We start from the raw sequence: 22,490 nt of genomic DNA, 5'->3' as shown, positions 1-22,490 counted from the left end.
ACTGTGTATATAACTGTATTGAACTGGAAAAAAACAGAGTTCAGGCAGAGCAAGACAAAATGAGCGTTTGAGGTTAAAAAGTATATAAATTGTAATTATAAAAAAAAAAAAATGTTTTTACTAGATAAGACCCTTCTTCCTTGGCTGGTTTTCTTTACAACAGCATTTAGGATTGTTTAAAGCTGTATTTAAACTGCATTGTTAAAGTTCAAACTCGGGGCACCATAGAAGTCCACTATATGAACACAAATCCTGAAATGTTTTTCTCAAAAAACATACTTTCTTGACGATTGAAAACAGAAAGACATGAACATCTTAGGTGACAAGGGAGTGAGTATATTTTCTGTAAATTTTTGTTCCAGTGCTTGTAATGTGAGACCACTTAGACTCACAGAAACATGTTTAATCATTCATGTTCATGTTCATTCATTTGCTGTTCACACTTCACTTTTAACACTTATGCTTTTTATTTGTCACTTTATCAACAGGGTTCTTACAGTCCTGGAAACATTAGGGAATTTTCTAAGTAAGTTTTTTTTTAGGCCTGAAAAAGCTTTGGAAATTAAAAATCTTAAAAGGTCCTGGAAGGTTCTGTTACTAAAAGTTCAAAAGTTTGGGGTCAGTAACATTTGCGAAAAGGTTTTTGAAAGAAATCTCTTATGCTCACCAAGTGAAATCAGTAATATTGTGAAATATTAAATTTAAAATAGCTGTTTTATATTTTAATATTAGTGCTGTCGAATCAATTAATCGCATCTAATACACAAATGTATGTGTATATGTTTAATAAATATTTACACGTATGTATTTATTCATATTTATGCATGATGTATATTATTTGTAAATATAAATACACTGCTGGTCAAAAGTTTGGGCTTCAGTAAGATGTTTTTGTGTATTTTAAATAGGTTTCTAATGCTCATCAAGGCTGCATTTATTTGAAAAGTATATTTTGAAATATTACAATGGAAAACAAAATTCGTCTATATTAATATACATTAAAAATCTAATTTATTTTTGTGATCAAAGCTGAATTTTTCAAAGCTGATCCTTCAGAAATCTTTCTAATATGCTGATTTATCATCAATGTTAAAAACAGTTGTGCTGCTTAATGTTTTTGGAACCTGTGATACTTTTTTTCAGGATCCTTTGATGAATGAAAAGTTAAAAAGAACAGCATTTATTTAAAATAGATTTTTTTTTTCTAACAATATACACTACTGTTAAAAAATTTGGGATCAGTAAATTTTAATTCTTTCTTTTTTTGAAAGAAAATTAATGTTATTCTTTTATTCACCATGGATATGTTAAATTAATAAAAATATTATATTTTGAATAAATGCTGTTCTTTTTAACTTGTTACTCATCAAAGAATTCTGAAAAAAAGAATCACAGATTCCAAAAAAAGTTTGGCAGCACAACTGTTTCCAACATTGGTAATTCTAATAATAAATAGGCATATTAGAATGATTTCTGAAGGATCATGTGATACAAGACTGGAGTAACAGCTGATGAAAATTCAGCTTTGTATCACAGGAATAAATTATATTTAAATATGTTAAAATAAAAACCATTTTTGATCAAATAAATGCAGTCTTGATGAGCATAAGAGACTTCTTTAAAAAACATTACAAGTCTTACTGATCCCAAACTTTTGAGCGGTAGTGTATATATTAATTTATTTCTTAAATATATACATATACATACACTCAACACACACCCGTTATGTAAACAAACTTTTATTTTAAATGATTATTTGTGAATAATCGATTTGACAGCACTATTTAATTTTATTTTGTTCTCAAGAAACATTTCTTATTGAAAACCGTTGTGCTGGTTAATATTTTTGAAAACCTTGATAGTTTTTTTTTCAGCATTCTTTCATAAATAGAACCCCATTTATTTAAAATACATTTTTGAAACACTGTAAAAAAAAAAAAAAAAAAAAATCCCCTCTCACTTTTGTTGAATAAAATCAAATATTTTTTTCCAACAAACAAACCAAAAACAACAACAACATACCTTACTGACCACAAACTTTAGAACTGTTAATAGAAAACTATTCAAAAGCGTTTTGTTGGTTACACCATGCCTACACTGGACTCGAGTGGAGCGGCATGACAAAATACAGTAAAACCCATTATAATAAGTGATGCTGTATACACGACAAATTCTAGACAGTTATGGAAGGTCGTTAAGGCCAAAATCTGTGCTACTAACGCATTAAAGGAGAAGTTCACTTCCAGAACAAAAAAAATTAACAGATAATTTATTCACCCCCTTGTAATCCAAGATGTTTATGTGTTTCTTTCTTCTGTCATAAAAAAACTGTACTTTTTGAGAAAAACATCTCAGGATTTCTCTCCATATAGTGGACTTCTATGGTGCCTGTGGGTTTGAACTTCCAAAATGCAGTTTAAATGTAGCTTCAAAAGGCTCTAAATGATCCCAGCCAAGGAAGAAGGGTCTTATATATTAGGGGTGTATATATATTTATATTATTATAATGGATATAATTAAACAGTACTTACACTATAACGTAAATTATAAGTGTAACACACAAAAAAAACAGTACAATACAAATACAAATACAATACCGGCTGCTTTGCACACCCCTTATATATATATATATATATATATATATATATATATATATATATACATACACACACACAATTGAAATACTTTTTAACCTCAAATGCTTGTTTTGTCTAGCTCTGCATGTACACTGTATTCTGTTTCAAGACAGTTAGGGGTAGGTTAAAAAACTCCCATTTAATTTTCTCCTCCAACTTCAAAATTGTCCTACATCACTGCAGAAGTACTCAACTGGGATCGTTTGGAGTTCTTTGAAGCTGCATTTAAACTGCATTTTGGAAGTTCAAACTCTGGGGCACTATAGAAGTCCATTATATGAAGAGAAATCCTGAAATGTTTTCCTCAAGAAACATATTTTCCTTAAGACTGAAGAAAGAAAGACTTGGATGACAGGGGGTGAGTACATTACTACTCCTTTAATGCATTAGTACCAAATGTTTTGGCCCTAACGGCCTTCCATAGTACCACACGTCTTGGCCCTAATGGCCTTCCATGGACAGTAAACTGATGCCTTGTTCTATTTATGACGTACTGACACAAAGTTCAAATGATTTGCAGCGGTTTCTTTGTCGCGTCCAGTGTAGACGGCCTCAAACTGTTGCAACGCGATGCAAAAACTGAAATTGAACTGAACAGTCAACACGAATGAAAAAAGGTCTTTGAAAATCACACAAATTAATTGGTCAAAAAGTGTGGAAAGTACTGTATAAAGTTTGTGGTGATAATCTTTCAGCAATGCCAAGAATATGCACAAGCAATGTCTCAGTTTGTTTCATCCACTAGGTGTCAGCAGTGACTAACTTTTCCACCGTTTTCTGGCTAGTCACCCAGAGACAGCAACAAACCAGTCATTACCAGCTTCCTGACTGGCCATCATCTCTTTTAAAGCCTTCTTGATTTTCCAGTGTGTTTACAAGCCAAAGCCTAGGAATGCTGGGCATCTGTGTTTGATTTAGGGGGGACCAGGTAATTTTGGGCCAGAGGTTAAAAACACAGGGTGTGTGTTGTCAGAGAAGCAAACCGAGATGGAAAGATCCTGTTGTGACTCATAAATAACCAGCTTCCTCTAAATGACAGATTTTCCTTTGGTTATTTTGATATTTCATCCAAAATCCAGACTAAATGCTTGTGGAAAAAGTTCTGTTTATAACGTACTGTATGCATGTTTCCTGGAAGCTGATTAATTTGGTCTATTTATCAAGACTGTAATGCCTCCACACTACCGTTCAAAAGTTTAGAATAATTACGATTTTTCAATTAGCCTAATTTTTTTATGCTCACTAAGATGGCATTTATTTGATAGATACAGTAAAAGCTGTAATATTGTGAAATATCACATCAATTTAAAACTGTTTTATGTTAATTTAAAATGGCTTTAATAGTTTTCAGCAGCCATGATCCTTCTAATATGATTTTTGCACCCTCAGTTTCCAGATTTTCAAATAGTTGTATGTCAGCCAGATATTGTCCTATCCGAACAAACCAAACATCAATGGAAAGCTATTTATTTACCTTTCAGATAATGTATAAATCTCATTGACCCCTTAAAAAATATTATTCACAAATTATTCCAAACTTTTGACTAGTAGTGTACCTCTAAATAAAAGCATCAGATACAGTTTTGAATGAATGAAGAACAATTTTGTCATAGTAGCAAGCCTAAAATGTGTTTAGCCAAAGAAGTCACACTTCAAAATAAAAAAAAAATGACTCTATAGACCTTTTCAGAACTTACTTCACTTTTCTCGTTTATTTTAACAATGACTAATCTCACACTCTTCTTTTTTTAGCATATGTATGTAATCAGTTCCCATCAAGATCTTTTTTTATAAGTGTGACTCAATTGTCCAACCACATATTGAAGCCACTGTTTACATTCATTATCACTATGTTCTCTGTTCATATGCACACAAGTGAACTCCGTTGTCGCTTTGTGCCTCGGGTGCATTTCTCTGCTTCTACCTACTATTAACCAACAGGTCTCGGATGCCGGAGCAAAATGAGGGTGTGTGTGTGTGTGTGTGTGTGTGTGAGTGAGAGATGTTTTGCCCTGGGAGTGGCTGCTGGATATTCCAGGCAGGGTTGCGAGTGCCGCTCGGCTCAGTGAAGAAAACGCACACGCTCGCATACGCACTCCTCCAGAGCTGACGTGGGCTGTGGCCTTGCACAGCTGCTGCCCATCTGCCACTGCGAAGCAGCCACAGGAGCTAGACGAGAGGAAAGAGGGAGTACACAGACAAGGAGAAAGGAAAAGTGGCTAAGTATGGACACGCTGCAAGATTGGGCCCTGGCGTACCCGGCTCTGGCCCGGCTGCTCTGGGTGATCGTGCTGGTATTGGCCACCGTCCTGGTTTGGAGCTTGTTCTTCTGCTGCTGGGGAAACCAAAGCTCCACCTCCCCTCTGGAGAGATACCTCTCAGGTAATATAACTGCTTTTATTCTCACTGAGCTGACCTGGAATCAGTTCTTAAGCTCTTTCCAGATTAGTAATAGGTTTAGAGTTTGAGGAAGAAGAAAAAAAAAAAGTTTTTACAGTGGAAACAAAAGGCTGGTTTTCCATGACTTCCTCGAACAGGATGGAAAAGTTGCTTGAGTTGTGTTTTCACCGTCATGTACTTTGGTTTGACGTCATCAGAAGGGGTGTTCTGAATCCTCAAATCACAGTTTACTATTTGTCAAGCGGTATCCCTAAATTAAATGTTCCCTGGGATGTTATGCAATTGGCTTTTCCAAACCAAGTTCTGAATTGCTTTAAAAAGACCCACTTGAGAAAGCTATTTTGAAAGCGCAAAGCAATGGTTGTTAAATTGCACATACTAATTGTAGCTTTTAGTGAAATCTTTGTATTGTTTAAATAAATGAAACGCAGCCATGTGTTTAAAAAACAAACATCTGAGGGTCTGAAAGAGTGAAAAAAAAGAACATAAGACTAGTTTCTTCTGAGATGTGGGGTCAAGGTTCAAAGCAGGCTCTAACTTGCTGTTCCAATGATTACTGTGACAGTAACAAGCAGGGGTTTTGACAGTTGCACACATCTGAATCTACATGCTTGCCGGCGTGTTTATATATACATGAGTTTGCCTCCAAAAAAATTCAAATGCACATTGTACAATCCTCCATGTGAAATGTTTCCAATAATATTGTGACACACAGCTAAGAAGCTCTCGTCATTATTCATTTATATTCAGTATTTCGGTTGGGCAGACCTCTTCGTTTAATATTCTCCACATGAGCTTCCTTTACCTAATTTAATACTCTGTTTCTGTTTCAGCCATGGAGAAACAGTCAAAGACAAAACACCAGAACCAGGTACGTCATCGCTCTATTATCAAGTTAATGATGCTGATATGATGTTTTTCTAATTGCATTAGTATTCAAGACACTCATATAACCCAAATTTTGTCCGTTTCCCAATCAAAATTGCATATACGCTGACGTTTAAAAGTTTGGGATTGGTCAGATTTTTTTTATTTTTTTATAATTCTCTTATGCTCATCAAGTCTGCATTTACTTGATAAAAAATACTGAAAAAACTGTAATATTGTGAAATATTATTACAGTTTAAAATAATGGTTTTCAGTTTTAATATATTTTAAAATATAACATAAAGCTGAATTTTTAGCATCATTACTCCAGTCTTTAGTGTCACATGATCTTTTAGACATCATTCTAATATGCTAATTTATTACTTTATCAGTGTTGGAAACGGTTGCGCTGCTTAATTTTATTATAATTTTTTTTTTTTGTAACGTGATTAATTTTTTTGGTGAATAAAAAGTTAGTCAAAATAGAAATCTTTTCTAACAATATAAGTCTTTGCTATGACTTTTTATCAATTTAACACATTTTTGGTGAAAAAGAGTATTAATTGCTTTCAAAAAAAGTGAACAAAAAAACTAACTTTTCAATGGTAGTTTATATTGTTATTTTCTTTAAATAAATGCTGTTCTTTTTACATTTTATTTATTGAAGAATCCTGAAAAAAGTATCAGAGGTTTCAACAAAATATTAAGCAGCTATCAGTGTTTTCAATATTGATAAAAAAAAATAAAAAATCAGCATATTAGAATGATTTCTGAAGGATCATGTGACACTGAAGACTGGAGTAATGATGCTAAAAATTCAGGTTTGCATCACAGGAATAAATTACATTTTAAAATACTTTTACATAAAAACAGTTATTTTACATTGAAATAATATTTCTGGATATTCTAATCAAATAAATGCAGTCTTGATCAACTTCTTGATCCCAAACTTTTAAACGGCAGTGTGTGTAATGTGGATTGAACATAAATACGTTAAGAATGGAATACTAGCATGCTCCATACTGCATTGTACACATTGCATACTACCATTTTACCATGTTTACAATTGATATCTGAAGCAGAATGTAACGGTAAAGATTTAAAACTTAACGTTAAAAAGGTTTCTTATTCAAAAATATATTGCAATACTACTGTTTTTATCATTGATAACAAGAAATGTTTCTTGAGCACCAAATTACCATATGAGATTATTTCACAAGTGGGTCGCGGGAGATTTTGTATGGGTCGCCAAGTCGAGCACTATTTTTCAGTGCGCTATATACTCTTGATTAAAATTTATATGTGTAGTTCACCTATAAGCCGCACGAGGGAGCTCGTCGTTTTCTTCTGCTTTCTTTTTTTGTTGTTGTTCTTTAGCTGCGCTCTGCATCGCCTGTTTCATACTCCGTCTGCAGTGCGTATGCGTTGCGTATTTTTTCCCCCACCCATGTTAATGGATTAGAGCGTTCACACTGCACGCGGTTGCTGTCCGGCAGTGCGTCTGCAGTGCGTTTGCAGCAGAGCAGCGATAGTTTCGGCAGAGTCTATTTTTTGCTGTGCTGCAAGCGCTGCATGTGCTGAATTAAAGTGACAGCGCATTGTTCGCTGTAAAAATGTATTGACACGAAAATGTCCCATAAATGCATATAAATGAAGTCCACTGTTTCACAGTCAACACGTGGCTTTTTGGCTAGGTTTAAAATAAGGAAAAGTGCAGTTTTAAAGAAAAAGGCAACATAATATGTGCACTTGTCCAGGTAGAAAAGTTATTTTAAGGATTGTTTTTAACAAAGATTTAGTGAGAAAGAAAAGCATGAGAGCCGACTGTTTCTGTCTGTGGTAAGTTTTAATGAAAATATTTTTGAAAGTCCAATTTCAATTAGAAAAGGAAGCTAAAGCCTCCCTATGTTGTGTGTGTTGCAACTTGCTTGAGCAACTTAATATACAAATCTAGAAGTCAAGTGCATTGAATAATACATTGTTTTTTATTGAATTTAAACGTGAATATGTCTGTTATTGTATTAGTTTACTGTGATAAAAGACGATCACAATGCTGAAAAAGCACTTTTGGATTTGAAATCAAAATAACAGATAAATATTGTGTTTGTGGTAAACAGCATTTTCTGCAAATCTGCATTTTACTTAAATAAAAAAAAATGTGCTTTGTCAAATATCTGTATCTCTTTTAAATAGTTAAGTGGAAGCATGACCTTAAAAATGGTCATACATATTTTGTTAATGCATAAATTATCTTCGTGATATATGAACTACATGGGCCTAATGTTTATTGGGTCACAAGGATTTATCGACTTTAAAATGTGGGTCCCCAGAAAAAAAGTTTGGGAAACACTGTTCTAAAGGACTCACGACTGTAGTAATGACAGGAATAAACTACATTTTAAAATATAGTAAAATAGAAAAAAGTTATTTTAAATTGTCATAATATTTCACAAAATTACTGTTTTACAGTATTTTTAATCAGTTAATGCAGCCTTGGTGAGCATAAGAAGCTTATTTTAAGCACATTAAAAAACAGAACAGTTTTCTACAAACTGGAAAAACTGTATTAGCATGCTAGTATGCCATTCTGAATATGTACTTTTAACCTAGCTGCCTCTAGAGGCCAGTATTGCAAAACAAGCCATTTGATGAAACTACACTTACCGGCCACTTTATTAGGTACACCTGTCCAACTGCTCATTAACACAAATTTCTAATCAGCCAATCAAATGGCAGCAACTCAATGCATTTAGGCATGTAGACATGGTCAAGACGATCTGCTGCAGTTCAAACCGAGCATCAGAATGGGGAAGAAAAGTGATTTAAGTGACTTTGAATGTGGCATGGTTGTTGGTGCCAGACGGACTGGTCTGAGTATTTCAGAAACTGCTGATCTACTGGGATTTTCACCGACAACCATCTCTAGGGCTTACAGAGAATGGTACGAAAAAGAGAAAATATCCAGTGAGCGGCAGTTCTGTGGGCGCAAATGCCTTGTTGATGCCAGAGGTCAGAGGAGAATGGCCAGACTGGTTCGAGCTGATAGAAAGGCAACAGTAACTCAAATAACCACTCGTTACAACCGAGGTATGCAGAAGAGCATCTCTGAACGCACAAAACATCAAACCTTGAGGCGGATGGGCTACAGCAGCAGAAGACCACACCGGGCGCCACTCCTGTCAGCTAAGAACAGGAAACTGAGGCTACAATTCGCACAGGCTCACCAAAATTGGACAATAGAAGATTGGAAAAACGTTGCCTGGTCTAATGAGTCTCGATTTCTGCTGCGACATTCGGATGGTAGGGTCAGAATTTGGCGTCAACAACATGAAAGCATGGATCCATCCTGCCTTGTATCCACGGTTCAGGCTGGTGGTGGTGGTGAAATGGTGTGGGGGATATTTTCTTGGCACACTTTGGGCCCATTAGTACCAATTGAGCATCGTGTCAATGCCACAGCCTACCTGAGTATTGTTGCTGACCATGTCCATCCCTTTATGACCACAGTGTACCCATCTTCTGATGGCTACTTCAAGCAGGATAATGCGCCATGTCATAAAGCGCGAATCATCTCAGACTGGTTTCTTGAACATGACAATGAGTTCACTGTATTTAAATGGCCTCCACAGCCACAGTTTTATTTTGTGGAAAAATACTTTGCTGTAATCAATTGTGGTACATTGCTATACTTAAATATGCAGATAAATGATTTTATATGCAGGTAAAAACATCTTCAGGATATGAAGGCACACAGTAAAACAACTATTTACATGCACCATTGCTTATAATTATTAAATGATGAACACAAATAAGTGCTTTATAAGGCATGGATTATTAAGCCTATGGGGTAGTTGTCAGTGCAGGCTTGTTGTGTTCATGCTGGTTTGATAGACTGCCGGACAGAGATGGCCTGTGATAGCTCTGTCTGCATGAATGGAGACACTTTGTCTCTGCACACTGTTATAGGACAACAAAAGGCTGTTTCCTTCCCTGTCCTCCAAGTGGACAGAGAGAAAAACAGAATCAAACGACATTATCTCACAGCCTAAGAGAAACGGCAGATAGAGTTTAAGAATTAGATTTGTTTGTGCAATTTACAGAGCAGATGGTCAAATTGATGATGGCTGTAATTATTTATTATGGGTTCTACAATAACCCAGATTAAAGTTTAAATACAGTGTCTTGCATTTTTGTGTTGACTCTGAAATGCAGTACCTTGCAGTGACACCAAAAAGAACAATTGAAATGTTTTAAAAAGTATGGATTTTATTAAAATAGATTTAAAAAGTGAATTTTGAAGTTAGTTCTTAGAAAACTTGCATAATTTGTATGATGCATAAATTGATGTTACTTGGTTTGATTTTTTTTTTTCTTTGACATTCAGTTATGAATTAAGTTTCCAAATACATTTTGGGGCTGTACATGGTGTGGTCTGGAGGAAGAAAAACTGCCTCATAATGCCAAATGCCTTTAGTTTTTGCATTTAACTCTATGATGTCAAGGCAAACACATTTCCGTTCTCCTTCTTTCGTCTTTAAATGGTAAAGTGTTTATTTAAAGGAATAGTTCACTCAAAAATAGTGAAGATTGTAGAGGAGTTTTTCTTTTTCACTTCACAATACGTTAATTGATGGGCATGAGTCGTGTGGATTATTGCGATGTTTTTATTAGCTATTTGGACTCTTTTTCTGATGGCACCCATTCACTGGATCCACTGGTGAGCAAGTGATTTCTCAAAATCCGAAATGAAATGAAATGAAATATTCCTTCAATGCTCTACTCAACTTGATGTTTGTAGATGTTCTTAGTAAGGATGGATGTCTGATCACTTCTGGATTTAAGTTGTATGTAAAAACACTACAATCTCATTTGGTAATGGCTATTAGGTAATTAAAAAGCTCAAATTCAGGCCTTGAAACAAAAACCAGCATGAATAATGTTCTTATACCTGCTTTCTATTTAAAAACTTATTTGTCTGATAGAAATGGCCTCCTAATTGTGCACCTGACAGATTCAATCACACTCACAAGCTGTCGAATAAAGACTCCTTTGTGGGATCCAGGCAGTGGGCGTCAGAAATAGCCGAACAGTCTCTAAACTCACTGATAACCCTTTTGTGGCCTTTTCAGAATCGTCTTGAATTCAGCTGAAATTATTTAAACCTGCATACATTTTGCAAGGTAGTTTTATTACAGGGTTCAAATGAATACGCTAATTTCACTGTTTTTTCAGCGGAAGAAGAAGCCGAAGGACAGGAGTGTCTCAACGGCTTTGCTAAATGAGGGGATCCTTGGGGTGATCAAACTGGCAGCCCCTCTGTCTCAAGAGAAACAGAAGAAGAAAGACAAGGAGAAACATGGGGAAAAGAGAGAGGACATGGTAGAAAAGAAGGAGGGAAAGGAAGAGAAGAAGGAGGAAGAGAAAGAAGAGAAGCCCTCTACAACAGTGAGGAAGAGAAACAAGCGACACCTGAAAGTCACCATCGCACCTGGTACTGTGACTTCAGCATCTGCTGAACAGGTAAGAATGACAATGAATTATATTTCCAGATTCTTTTTGGGGCTGTACATGATGTGTTTCGGAGGGAATGTAACAGCAGCTTTAGTTTTTACATTTTCATTTGTCTCCATGATGTCAAAGCAAAAAAAATTCCATTCTTCTCTTCTAAACAGTGTTTTTTTTTAAGGAATAGTTCACTCAAAAATGCTAATTTGCTGGAAATGTACTCAGTCTCAGGCCATCCAATATGTAGAGGAGTTTGTTATATATGGGTCATTCTACATAATTGGTTCAAAGTCAGAGTTGGAAATGTCTTGGAAAAAAAAGTGTCTTTTTGCAGAAATTATATAATATCCAAGGTAAACATTTCTAGTAATTGTGCAGTTAATTCTCATACTGTATTTTCAGAAAGTTTTGGAATATTTTTCCTCTCCCCAAATTTGTCACTACCGAAACACAGTAATATATAATTTAATAAGACGGCTTATATTGACCTATTAAATTTTTGCTTACATCTTCCTTGTAAATATATTTTTTTTTTCTATTTTATTAAAAAGTTTTCAGAGGTAAAGTGTGATTTATAAAATTGATTGTATTTAGAAATTTTTGATCATTCCAAAGTCGATCATACTGATTTTAAACTTAAGGAGTAATTAGTTTGAATATACATTGAACCAAACACTGTCATAACATCTTAGTCGATAATTCAGTATACTTTATTTTTGATAAAACATCCCATGATTAATTTGTGACAGCACATTTTCAGTAGTGACAGTAATGTTTTGGTAGCAACCACATCATATTACAGAATTTTAACTCGCATACTAAAACTAAAAAAAAACAGTAAAATACTAAAAATTTGCATAACTGTACTATTTTGTTTATTTCCCCCAAATAAAGAATTATGTGTTTCATTTTGTCACTACTGAAACATGTTTCAGTCGTGACTGTTACAGTAGTGACTATTTTAGATGTTTTTGAACTCAAAATCGTGAATCAGCACATGGTTAGCTAGCACAGTTCTGAACAGTTGTACACATATAAAAATTTAATCTTATTGAATAACTTATTTAATTATAAAAAAAAGGTTTCTGGTAGTGACATTCTTTAAAAACGTTTCATAATTTATAATTTTTGGAAATTCACTTTTTTTAAAAATCTAAAAGATACTTTTAAAAACAATAACTGAATAAAATTATACAATTATTTCAATATCATTTTTATAAGTTGATATATAGGGGTTAGGGTTCGGGACAGCCACCTACCAATTGCGAGTACCCAATAAATGCTAATTTTATATATATTAAGCTTTACTGATATTTTAAATAATACTGTGGGTTTCAATAGATAATAAAAGGATCTTAGTAAACATCTAAGATTTTAAAACTTAAATGCTTTTTAAATTATTTTTTGGTTGTGAGACAGCAGTTTGCACCAATTCTGTAGAATAGCCTATATATATCAAATGTTTTCCTCTTGTTATATAGAAATAAGTTCTAATAGGGTTCAAAATTCATCAAGTTTTTGTTTTAGAGTACACACATAGGTGGGCTTCAGTGCTAATAGACTTGGACTAAAAGACACAATAAAAAAGAACACTGAAGTAAGTTTTATTAGTTTGGATAAAGGCATCTTCTAAATGTAAAAAATATTAAGTTTAGTAGTTCATTTAGACCACCCAACAGCTTCAAACATTATAAAATACCCAGCTGTAATTCCTCCCAATAAAGTATTGTGTGTTCCCTTTTATCATACCGAAACAATGATGACATGTTTCAGTCATGACTGTTTCGTTAGTGACAATTTTATGGGATAACACAAAAACAAAAAACAAAAGCATCACTACCGAAACGCCACTAAATGTTTTACCCCTGACTGTTTCGATAGTGACAATTTTAGATACTTTTGAACCTAGCTCAAAGATACTAATCAGCACATGGTTAGCTAGCACAGTTCTGAACAGTTGTACAGTCGTGGCCAAAAGTTTTGAGAATGACACAAATATTAGTTTTCACAAAGTTTGCTGCTAAACTGCTTTTAGATCTTTGTTTCAGTTGTTTCTGTGATGTACTGAAATGTAATTACAAGCACTTCATACATTTCAAAGGCTTTTATCGACAATTACATGACATTTATGCAAAGAGTCAGTATTTGCAGCCCTTTTTCAGGACCTCTGCAATCCGACTGGGCATGCTCTCAATCAACCTCTGGGCCAAATCCTGACTGATAGCAACCCATTCTTTCATAATCACTTCTTGGAGTTTGTCAGAATTAGTGGGTTTTTGTTTGTCCACCCTCCTCTTGAGGATTGACCACAAGTTTTAAGATCTGGGGAGTTTCCAGGCCATGAACCTAAAATGTCAATGTTTTGGTCCCCGAGCCGCTTGGTTATCACTTTTGCATTATGGCACGGTGCTCCATCGTGCTGGAAAATGCGTTGTTCTTCACCAAACTGTTGTTGGATTGTTGGAAGAAGTTGCTGTTGGAGGGTGTTTTAGTACCATTCTTTATTCATGGCTGTGTTTTTGGGCAAAATTGTGAGTGAGCCCACTCCCTTGGATGAGAAGCAACCCCACACATGAATGGTCTCAGGATGCTTTACTGTTGGCATGACACAGGACTGATGGTAGCGCTCACCTTTTCTTCTCCGGACAAGCCTTTTTCCAGATGCCCCAAACAGTCGGAAAGAGGCTTCATCGGAGAATATGACTTTGCCCCAGTCCTCAGCAGTCCATTCGCCATACTTTTTGCAGAAGATCAATTTGTCCCATTTTTTTTTTCTTTTTTGGAGAGAAGTGGCTTCTTTGCTGCCCTTCTTGACACCAGGCCATCTTCCAAAAGTCTTGGCCTCACTGTGCGTGCAGATGCGCTCACACCTGCCTGCTGCCATTCCTGAGCAAGCTCTGCACTGGTGGCACTCCGATCCCGCAGCTGAATCCTCTTTAGGAGACAATCCTGGCGCTTGCTGGACTTTCTTAGACGCCCTGAAGCCTTCTTAACAAGAATTGAACCTCTTTCCTTGAAGTTCTTGATGATCCTATAAATTGTAGATTTAGGTGCAATCTTAGTAGCCACAATATCCTTGCCTGTGAAGCCATTTTTATGCAACGCAATGATGGCTGCACGCGTTTCTTTGCAGGTCACCATGGTTAACAATGGAAGAACAATGATTTCAAGCATCACCCTCCTTTTAACATGTCAAGTCTGCCATTCTAACCCAATCAGCCTGACATAATGATCTCCAGCCTTGTCCTCGTCAACATTCTCACCTGAGTTAACAAGACGATTACTGAAATGATCTCAGCAGGTCCTTTAATGACAGCAATAAAATGCAGTAGAAAGTTTTTTTCGGGATTATGTTAATTTTCATGGCAAAGAAGGACTATGCAATTCATCTGATCACTCTTCATAACATTCTGGAGTATATGCAAATTGCTATTATAAAAACTTAAGCAGCAACTTTTCCAATTTCCAATATTTATGTAATTCTCAAAACTTTTGGCCACGACTGTACACATATAAAAACTAAATTTTGTGGAAAAGTGTGTTTAATTATAAAACAGGTAGTGACATTCTTTAAAGTTACACACAGATTTTTCATACTTTTGAACACATTTACCTCAAACTGATGGGACCTATCTACTCACCATAGAGAAAGTGACACATAAATATTTCCTGACCATGAATGTAGGAACTTGACTTTTTTTTTTTACGAAATCTAAAGGATACTTTTATAAACAATAACTGAATAAAATGATACAATTTTTTCAATATCATTTTCATAAGTTGAAATTTAGGAGTTAGGGTTCGGGATAGCCATCTTCCAATTGCGAGTACCTAATAAATTATATTATTTTATATATATTAAGCTTACTGGACGGAAAAAAGGATCTTAGTAAACATCTAAGATTTATTAACTTAAATGCTTTTTAAATGTGTTTTTTGGTTGTGGGACAGCAGTTTGCACCCATTCTGTAGACTGGTCCATATATCTGAATGTCTCCTCTTGTTATATAGAGATAAGTTCTAATAGGGCTCAAAATTCATAAACTTTTCACACAAATCAGTTTTAGAGTACACATATAGGTGGGCTTCAGTGCTAATAGACTTGGACTAAAAGACACAAGAAAGAGCACTGAAGTAAGTTTTATTAGTTCAGATTGAAGCATCTTCTTAATGAAGACATGTACAAGTTTAGTAGTTCATTTAGACCACCCAACAGCTTCAAACATCATAAAATACCCAGCTGTACCTCTAATGAAGTGCACTAGAGGGTTAATGTTTTGTGGGCACTGTGCACAATAGGCTGAAGCTGGCACTGAGACTGGTGCTGTGTTAAATAGCAGCCCCTCCCTCAACCGGCCCATGCCAATGGCAACAACTATCCCTTTTTCTTACCAGCCATTGAGCGGTATAAAAGCTTCTGTTATGTAAGATGCTGTCAGGCCTCAGCCATGTTAACTACATTTGCTTGCAAAATGCGACAACTGTGGTAGCCACTGTATATTCAGTGCCTTTTAATGATGCATATACATGTATTTGAAGAGAGGATTCAGGATTTGATTACAGATTACAGAGACATATTGTTTAATCAACAAATATTTGGTCTTTTAATGTAATATGGCATTAACATTTAAGAACCCATAAATTCCAAAAAGATTAAATTTGTTTCAGGCCTAAACAACCATTTTTTTTAAATTAATATTAAACTTAACTTTATTTCAGACTCATAGGTCCATGTCAATAAATACATACAATCATATGTTTAAAAGCCACAAATATATAATTAAAATCATTAATATTGATGATGGAACAAGAACAGCTGTCATTATTGATTACTTTTTACTCTGTAACATGCAAACTACAAACTAATCTAACACTGAAAAATACTTCCAAAGCATTTATTAATTTAAGTTAGACTTTATTTAATCATTTACTAATACTTTATTAAATATAAAAGTTGTACCTGTTATTATTTATGAACCTGAGTAACATGAATAATAAAGAGTTAACTAATGTTAACAGAAATTAATAAATGCTGTAACAAATGTCTTGCTCATTGTAAGAAAATGCTAGTTAACTATCCCACACACGCTTTCCCTTAATATATTATATACATATATAATAATAAAGCAATAAATGTACACTACCAGTCAAAAGATTTTGAATTGTTTTTAATGTTTTTGTTTAAAGAGGTCTCTTCTGCTCACCAAGCCTGTATTTATTTGATCCAAAATACAGTAAAAACAGTAATATTTTTAGTATTTAAAATAACTGTTTTCTATTTTAACATATTATAAAATAAAAATGTATTCCTTTGATTTAAAAGCTGAATGTTTAGCATCAATACTCCAGCCACATGATCCTTCATTCAAATCATTCTAATATTTTGAATTGCTGCTTAAAAACATTTATTATTATGTTGAAAACAGCTGAGCAGAATTTTTTAAAGTTTCTTTGGTGAAAAGAAAGTTCAGAACAACAGCATTTATCTGAAATAGAAATCTTTCCTGATATCATAAATGTCTTTATCCCCCTTATTATACTGACTCCAAGCTTTTGATTGGTATAGTGTATGTTACAAAAGCTTTTTGTTTTAGATAAATGCTGATCTTGCGACAAAAATGCGGATCTATTCATCAAAGAATCCTAAAACAATCAAAATAAATTACTTAACTGTTTTAAATATTGATAATATAATAGAAATGTTTCTTGAACATCAAATCAGCATATTAGAATATGATTTCTAAAAAATCATTTGACACTGAAGGCTGGCGTAATGATCCTGAAAATGTAGCTTTGATCACAGGAATAAATTATATTTTAAAATATATTCTAATAGAAAACTGTTATTTTAAATAGTAAAAATATTTCAGAATTTTAGTGTTTTTGCTGTTCTTTGAATCAAATACAGCCTTGGTGAGCAGAAGAGACTTCTTTAAAAATTATAAATGTTTTATAAATAGTTTTTTTTATTTGTTAATTATAAAATTGAAATACATTAAGCTTTACATTTATGCACTTGACAGCTTTTAAAAGCAACTTACATTCAATACAGTACGGTGGCCGAGAGAGGTCAACGCGCTGCAAACAAGAAAACACATGCAAACAGAAAAAATGACAACAAATTAAGAAAACATCTTCATCAGTTTGACAACATAGGCGCTGCAAATCCTCGCAACGCAAACAAACTCAGAAACACGCTGCGAACACACAAAGGTGCTGCAAACTAACAAACGCGCTGCATATAGCACGGTCCACAACGGAAATGTTTCAGGGGGACCTCAAAAAGTGACGAACTCATCTGGGACCTGATTATTTATATCACTATCACCTTTAAGTGATACTATACTATCACTAAAAGGTGATAGTTCACCGATAACACCTCTGCTCTGACCAACAGCCACTGAACAAATAATTAGGTCCCAGATGGGTTCGTCACTTTTTGAAGTCCCCCTGAAACATTTCCGTTGTGGACCGTGCTATATGCAGCGCGTTTCTGAGTTTGGTTGTGTTGTGAGAATTTGCAGCGCGTTTCCGTATTTGTGTTTCCGTTGCGAGGATTTGCAGCGCCTGTGTTGTCAAACTGATGAAGATGTTTTCTTAATTTGTTGTCGTTTTTTCTGTTTGCATGTGTTTTCTTAAGTTTGCAGCGCGTTGACCTCTCTCGGCCACCGTAATACGGGCAACATTTTGACCTTGACCTTGGCACATAGTGGGATGCTTTACCAGTGACAGAAACTTCAGGAAGTCATTTTGTGCACAAATAAGTCAATATCAACTTTTTCATTTTAATTATTGTCTTTTAAGCAATATCTATTAGTTAGATATGTTTTTATTACTGATTTTTGATCAAAATGTTTCAGTCACATCCGGAGGGTGTAGTTGGGGGTGCATTACTTTGGGTAACAACTGTATAGTTTATCAAACAGAGAAGCATTTGTTCACTAGAAGGCAATAAACTCTCCCCCACATAATAGATCAAATCTATCGTTGCATTGTGCAAAACACCCAGTGACATTCCACCATTGTGTGGAACTGAAGCACTACAGGGGCAACACAGAGTTAGATCAGATCACCTTTCCCTCTGTCCAGCAGTGATCATCCACAGCATTTTGCACAGTCATCTCTACGGGCAAACAGCACCAGAGCATCCAGCGGTATAATCACTTGACATTCATAACTAGGGCGCGTTCGTTGCTGGATTCCTCCCCGGTAAGTTCCACTGCAGGTACATTTCTCCATATCGCTGCATCTTGCAGTCGGGCTGCCTCACTTGAATATGCGTTATTCGCAGGCGGGACGCTGTAAGTTTTGGCATCGTTTCACCGGAGCGTTACATGCGGGGTGGCGACACTGACATTGGCGTGTTGACAGATCAGAAGGGAGGGTGAACAGCTGGATGCTGTATATAGGCTGTAAATAGAGTCGGTAGCGTTATGAAGCAGTCGTTTAAAGGATGCTTGGTGTGTTTGCCGCATCGTTGAATCTGCTGAGCAATGATGACGAGAATATTTCTGAGCGCGATTATATGCGCCGCTGCGACAATCTGAGATTTCTAAAAATGGTCGAATTTACAGCGCAAGAGAAACATAAAACAACAGTAGGAGTTTGCTGTCAGTCTGCTGAGATGGTTTTAAGTCGTTAGTAGTGCGTTTGTTCCGCTATAGACATTTCCTGCCGCTACAACAACAGGATAGTGTACATTACCGTGGTAAATAATGTTCTTTAAAGTAGCCTATTATGTAATATCATGCAAATAGGATATTTATTCAATACTACGGTAAACACAAACGTGTGGACACACCCACTCATTTTCGATAGCCTAGATAGCAAATAGGAGATTTTTTTTAGCAACTATACTTATGTAGTGTAGTTGTTACACTACCGTTTGAAAGTTTGGCTTCTGTAAATTTTGAAAAATTTTTTTTTAAAAAAATCTCTGCTTACCATTTGTGCATGCTGACCCTGGACCACAAAACCAGTCATATGGGTCTTTCTTTTTTTAAATTGATATTTATACATCACCTGAAAGCTAAATAAATAAGCTTTGATATATGATTTGTTAGGATAGGACAATATTTAGCCAAGATACAGCTAGGCTTTTTGAAGATCTGGCATCTGGGGTTCAAAAAATCAAAATGTTGAGAAAATCACCTTTAAAGTTGTCTAAATCAAAAATTTAAGTTTGATGTATTTACGGTAGGAAATTTACAAAATATCTTCAATAGACATGATCTTTATAATATCCTAATGATTTTTGGCATAAAAGAAAAATGTATAATTTTGACCTGTACAATGTATTTTTGGCTATTGCTACAAATATACTCGTGCTACTAAAGACTGATTTTGTGCTCCAGGGTCACATTTATTTGAAGAATGCCGTAAAACAGTGATATTGTGAAATCATAACTGTTTTCTATTTTAATATGCTTTAAAATGTGCTCTATTCCTATGAATTTTCAGCAGCCATTACTCTTCAGTGTCATAATCTTTCAAAAATCATTATAATATGGTAATATTTGGTCCTCGGGAAACATCTCTTCTTATTATCAGTGCTGAAAGCAGTTGTGCTGCTTAATATATTTGTAGAAATCGTGATTAATTTTTTTTTATATAAAATGATAGAAATCATTTATATTTGATGAATAGAAAGTTCAAAAGAACAGTGTTTATTGAAAAAATATTTTTTTGTAACATTATAAATATTAATATAATTACTGATTCCACATTTTTGAATGGTATATATATAATTAAAATTTATGAAGGTGTTATATTTTAACACAACACTACAGTTTTACTATGGTAAATGCCAGTGTTCTTTGAAGTATTATGTAGTATCATGCAAGTGGGATTACGGTATTACAGTAAACACAAACATGTGGACACACCCACTAATTTTCTAATAGCCTAATAAATTTGTCATAACTATGACAGAACACAAATGAAAGATTTTATATAATTTAAAAATATATATTTTATTTGTATACTGTTCAAAAGTTTGAAGTCAGTGAAAATTGTTAAAATGTTTTTGAAAGATGTCTCTTAGCTCACAAAACTGCACTTATTTAATCAAGAATGCAGAAAAACAGTGATATTGTGAAATAATATTACAAGAACTGTTTTCTATTTTAATATGCTTTAAAATGTGCTTATTTTTATTTCTAATTTTCAGCCATTAGAATGAAATTTCAAAAGAAAAACATTTATTTGAAGTCTAAATATTTTGTAACATTATAAATGCTATTTGTGTCCCTGGACCACAAAACAAGTCTTAAATAGCATGAGTATATTTTTTAGCAATAGCCAAAAATACATTATGGGTCAAAATTATTGATTTTTCTTATATACCAAAAATCATTAGAGTATTAAGTAAAGATCATGTTTCATGAAGATATTTTGTCAAATTCATACCGTAAATATTTCAAAACTTAGTTTATTTTTAGTAATATGCATTGCTAAGAACTTAATTTGGACAACTTTAAAGGGGATTTTCTCAATATTTAGATTTTTTTGCACCCTCAGAATCCAGATTTTCAAATAGTTGTATCTCGACCAAGTATTGTCCAATCCTAACAAACTATAAATGAGTGAAAAGCTAATCAGATTTCAGATGATGTAAAAATCTCAATTTAAAGAAATGTATTCTTATGACTGGTTTTGTCGTCCAGGGTCATATATAATTACTGATTCCAAATTTTTGAATGGTAGTATATATAATTAACATTTAAAGAGATGTATTTTAAGCATTTAAGCAAAGTATTTTAATATCATGAAGAACATAAATACTAGTGTCTAGTGTGTGTCCAAACTTTGACTGGTAGAATATATTAAAGTAAAGGTAGCATTACTCAATGCATGCAAATGAAGCATGTGATGAAGAGTGTTATTGCAAAATATGTTGCAGCAGAGAAAAAAATGTAGGTCCAGTCTTTTCACATTCATTGCAGGACAGCAGAGGTCACAGAATTGTGCCGGCTGACTTTGTAACCTCTCTAAATCACCGCCCTGCGTTTTACTCCTGTCTGAAGTCTCTTTAGATCCACTAACAATAATGACGTTAATTTTCTTCCTTTGGGGCCACCGAAACATGCTCTTTACAGCACCATCATGTTGCCTTAGTAACTTGTGAGTTATCAATTACCTTCAAATCAATCTCCGACAAGGTTTTCCGCCCTCTTCTGGAAAGGCAGCATACTATCGAGAAGAAACGTTACGGCTTTGCTAATTAACACTGATGTACAGTTGAGGTCAAAAGTTTACATAAACCTTGCATGTAATCTTTTGAGCAGGGTCATTTTTATAAATTCAACTATTATTTTATCTTGTGGACTATATGTAAACGTCTTTTATGTGAAATATCTTAATCAGGTGAAGTACTACATAAAAAATAACATGCATTTTGTATGATCACTCTTATTTTGGTAAAATAATTAACATTTTGCAGATTCTGCAGGGTGTGTGTAAACTTTTGACCTCAACTGTATGTGCAAAAGACAAGTTACTTCCACAGGTTTAAATGCTGTTCCACACTTTAAGTGGCAAAATACACATTTACATATATATATTTTTTAAACTTATTTATGTATTTTGATTGCTGTTTTGGTGCAGTTATTTTCTTACTCTAATAACCACAATGCATTTCTCAGTTTTGATATGCAGGCTTGTTTTTTTTAATCCATTCCCAACTTGTTCTCAAAAATAACATTGAAACTTGATAATGGCTACATTTTTTGTAGTGTCTGTCTTCTAGTGACCCTAAACAGCCATATCTGCTGTCCAAAGTGACCTAGTGCAGGGGTTCCATACCTTTTTTACTCCGGGGGACCCCCTCCTTCTCTGGTCAATTTTGCAAGGCCCCCCTATGCCTGACATGTCCTCTTATACTGTACTTCCACAGTAAGGAGAAAAGTATTTATTTTTAAACGTTTTTATTAACCAAAACATTTGTTCTGCCTTATTATTCTTCTACTGCATGTTATAAAAAAACTCAAAATTCAAACAAACTTTAAATTAAAATTTAAATATATCTTATAATCTTTAAAGAAAACCTCTACTCAATTCTTTTTAAAACTTTTTAAAATTATG

General features: G+C 34.3%; 1 protein-coding gene across 1 annotated transcript in view; it reads left to right on the top strand.

Moving 5' to 3' along the window:
• The first annotated feature begins 4,861 nt into the window (after positions 1–4,861).
• The window catches only part of LOC141289354 (epiplakin-like), a 165,527-nt gene continuing 147,898 nt past the window's right edge, over positions 4,862–22,490 (top strand). Inside the window, exons 1-3 of the mRNA XM_073821468.1 lie at positions 4,862–5,018; positions 5,870–5,907; positions 11,136–11,423. Coding sequence (XP_073677569.1) covers positions 4,862–5,018; positions 5,870–5,907; positions 11,136–11,423 — 483 coding nt within the window. The remainder of the gene's footprint in view (positions 5,019–5,869; positions 5,908–11,135; positions 11,424–22,490) is intronic.

Source organism: Garra rufa, chromosome 17 (genome assembly GCF_049309525.1).
Source record: "Garra rufa chromosome 17, GarRuf1.0, whole genome shotgun sequence".
In the NCBI taxonomy this organism is placed as follows: domain Eukaryota; kingdom Metazoa; phylum Chordata; class Actinopteri; order Cypriniformes; family Cyprinidae; genus Garra; species Garra rufa.
Note: the sequence above shows the minus strand (reverse complement) of the source record. Positions and strands in the feature narration are given on the sequence as shown.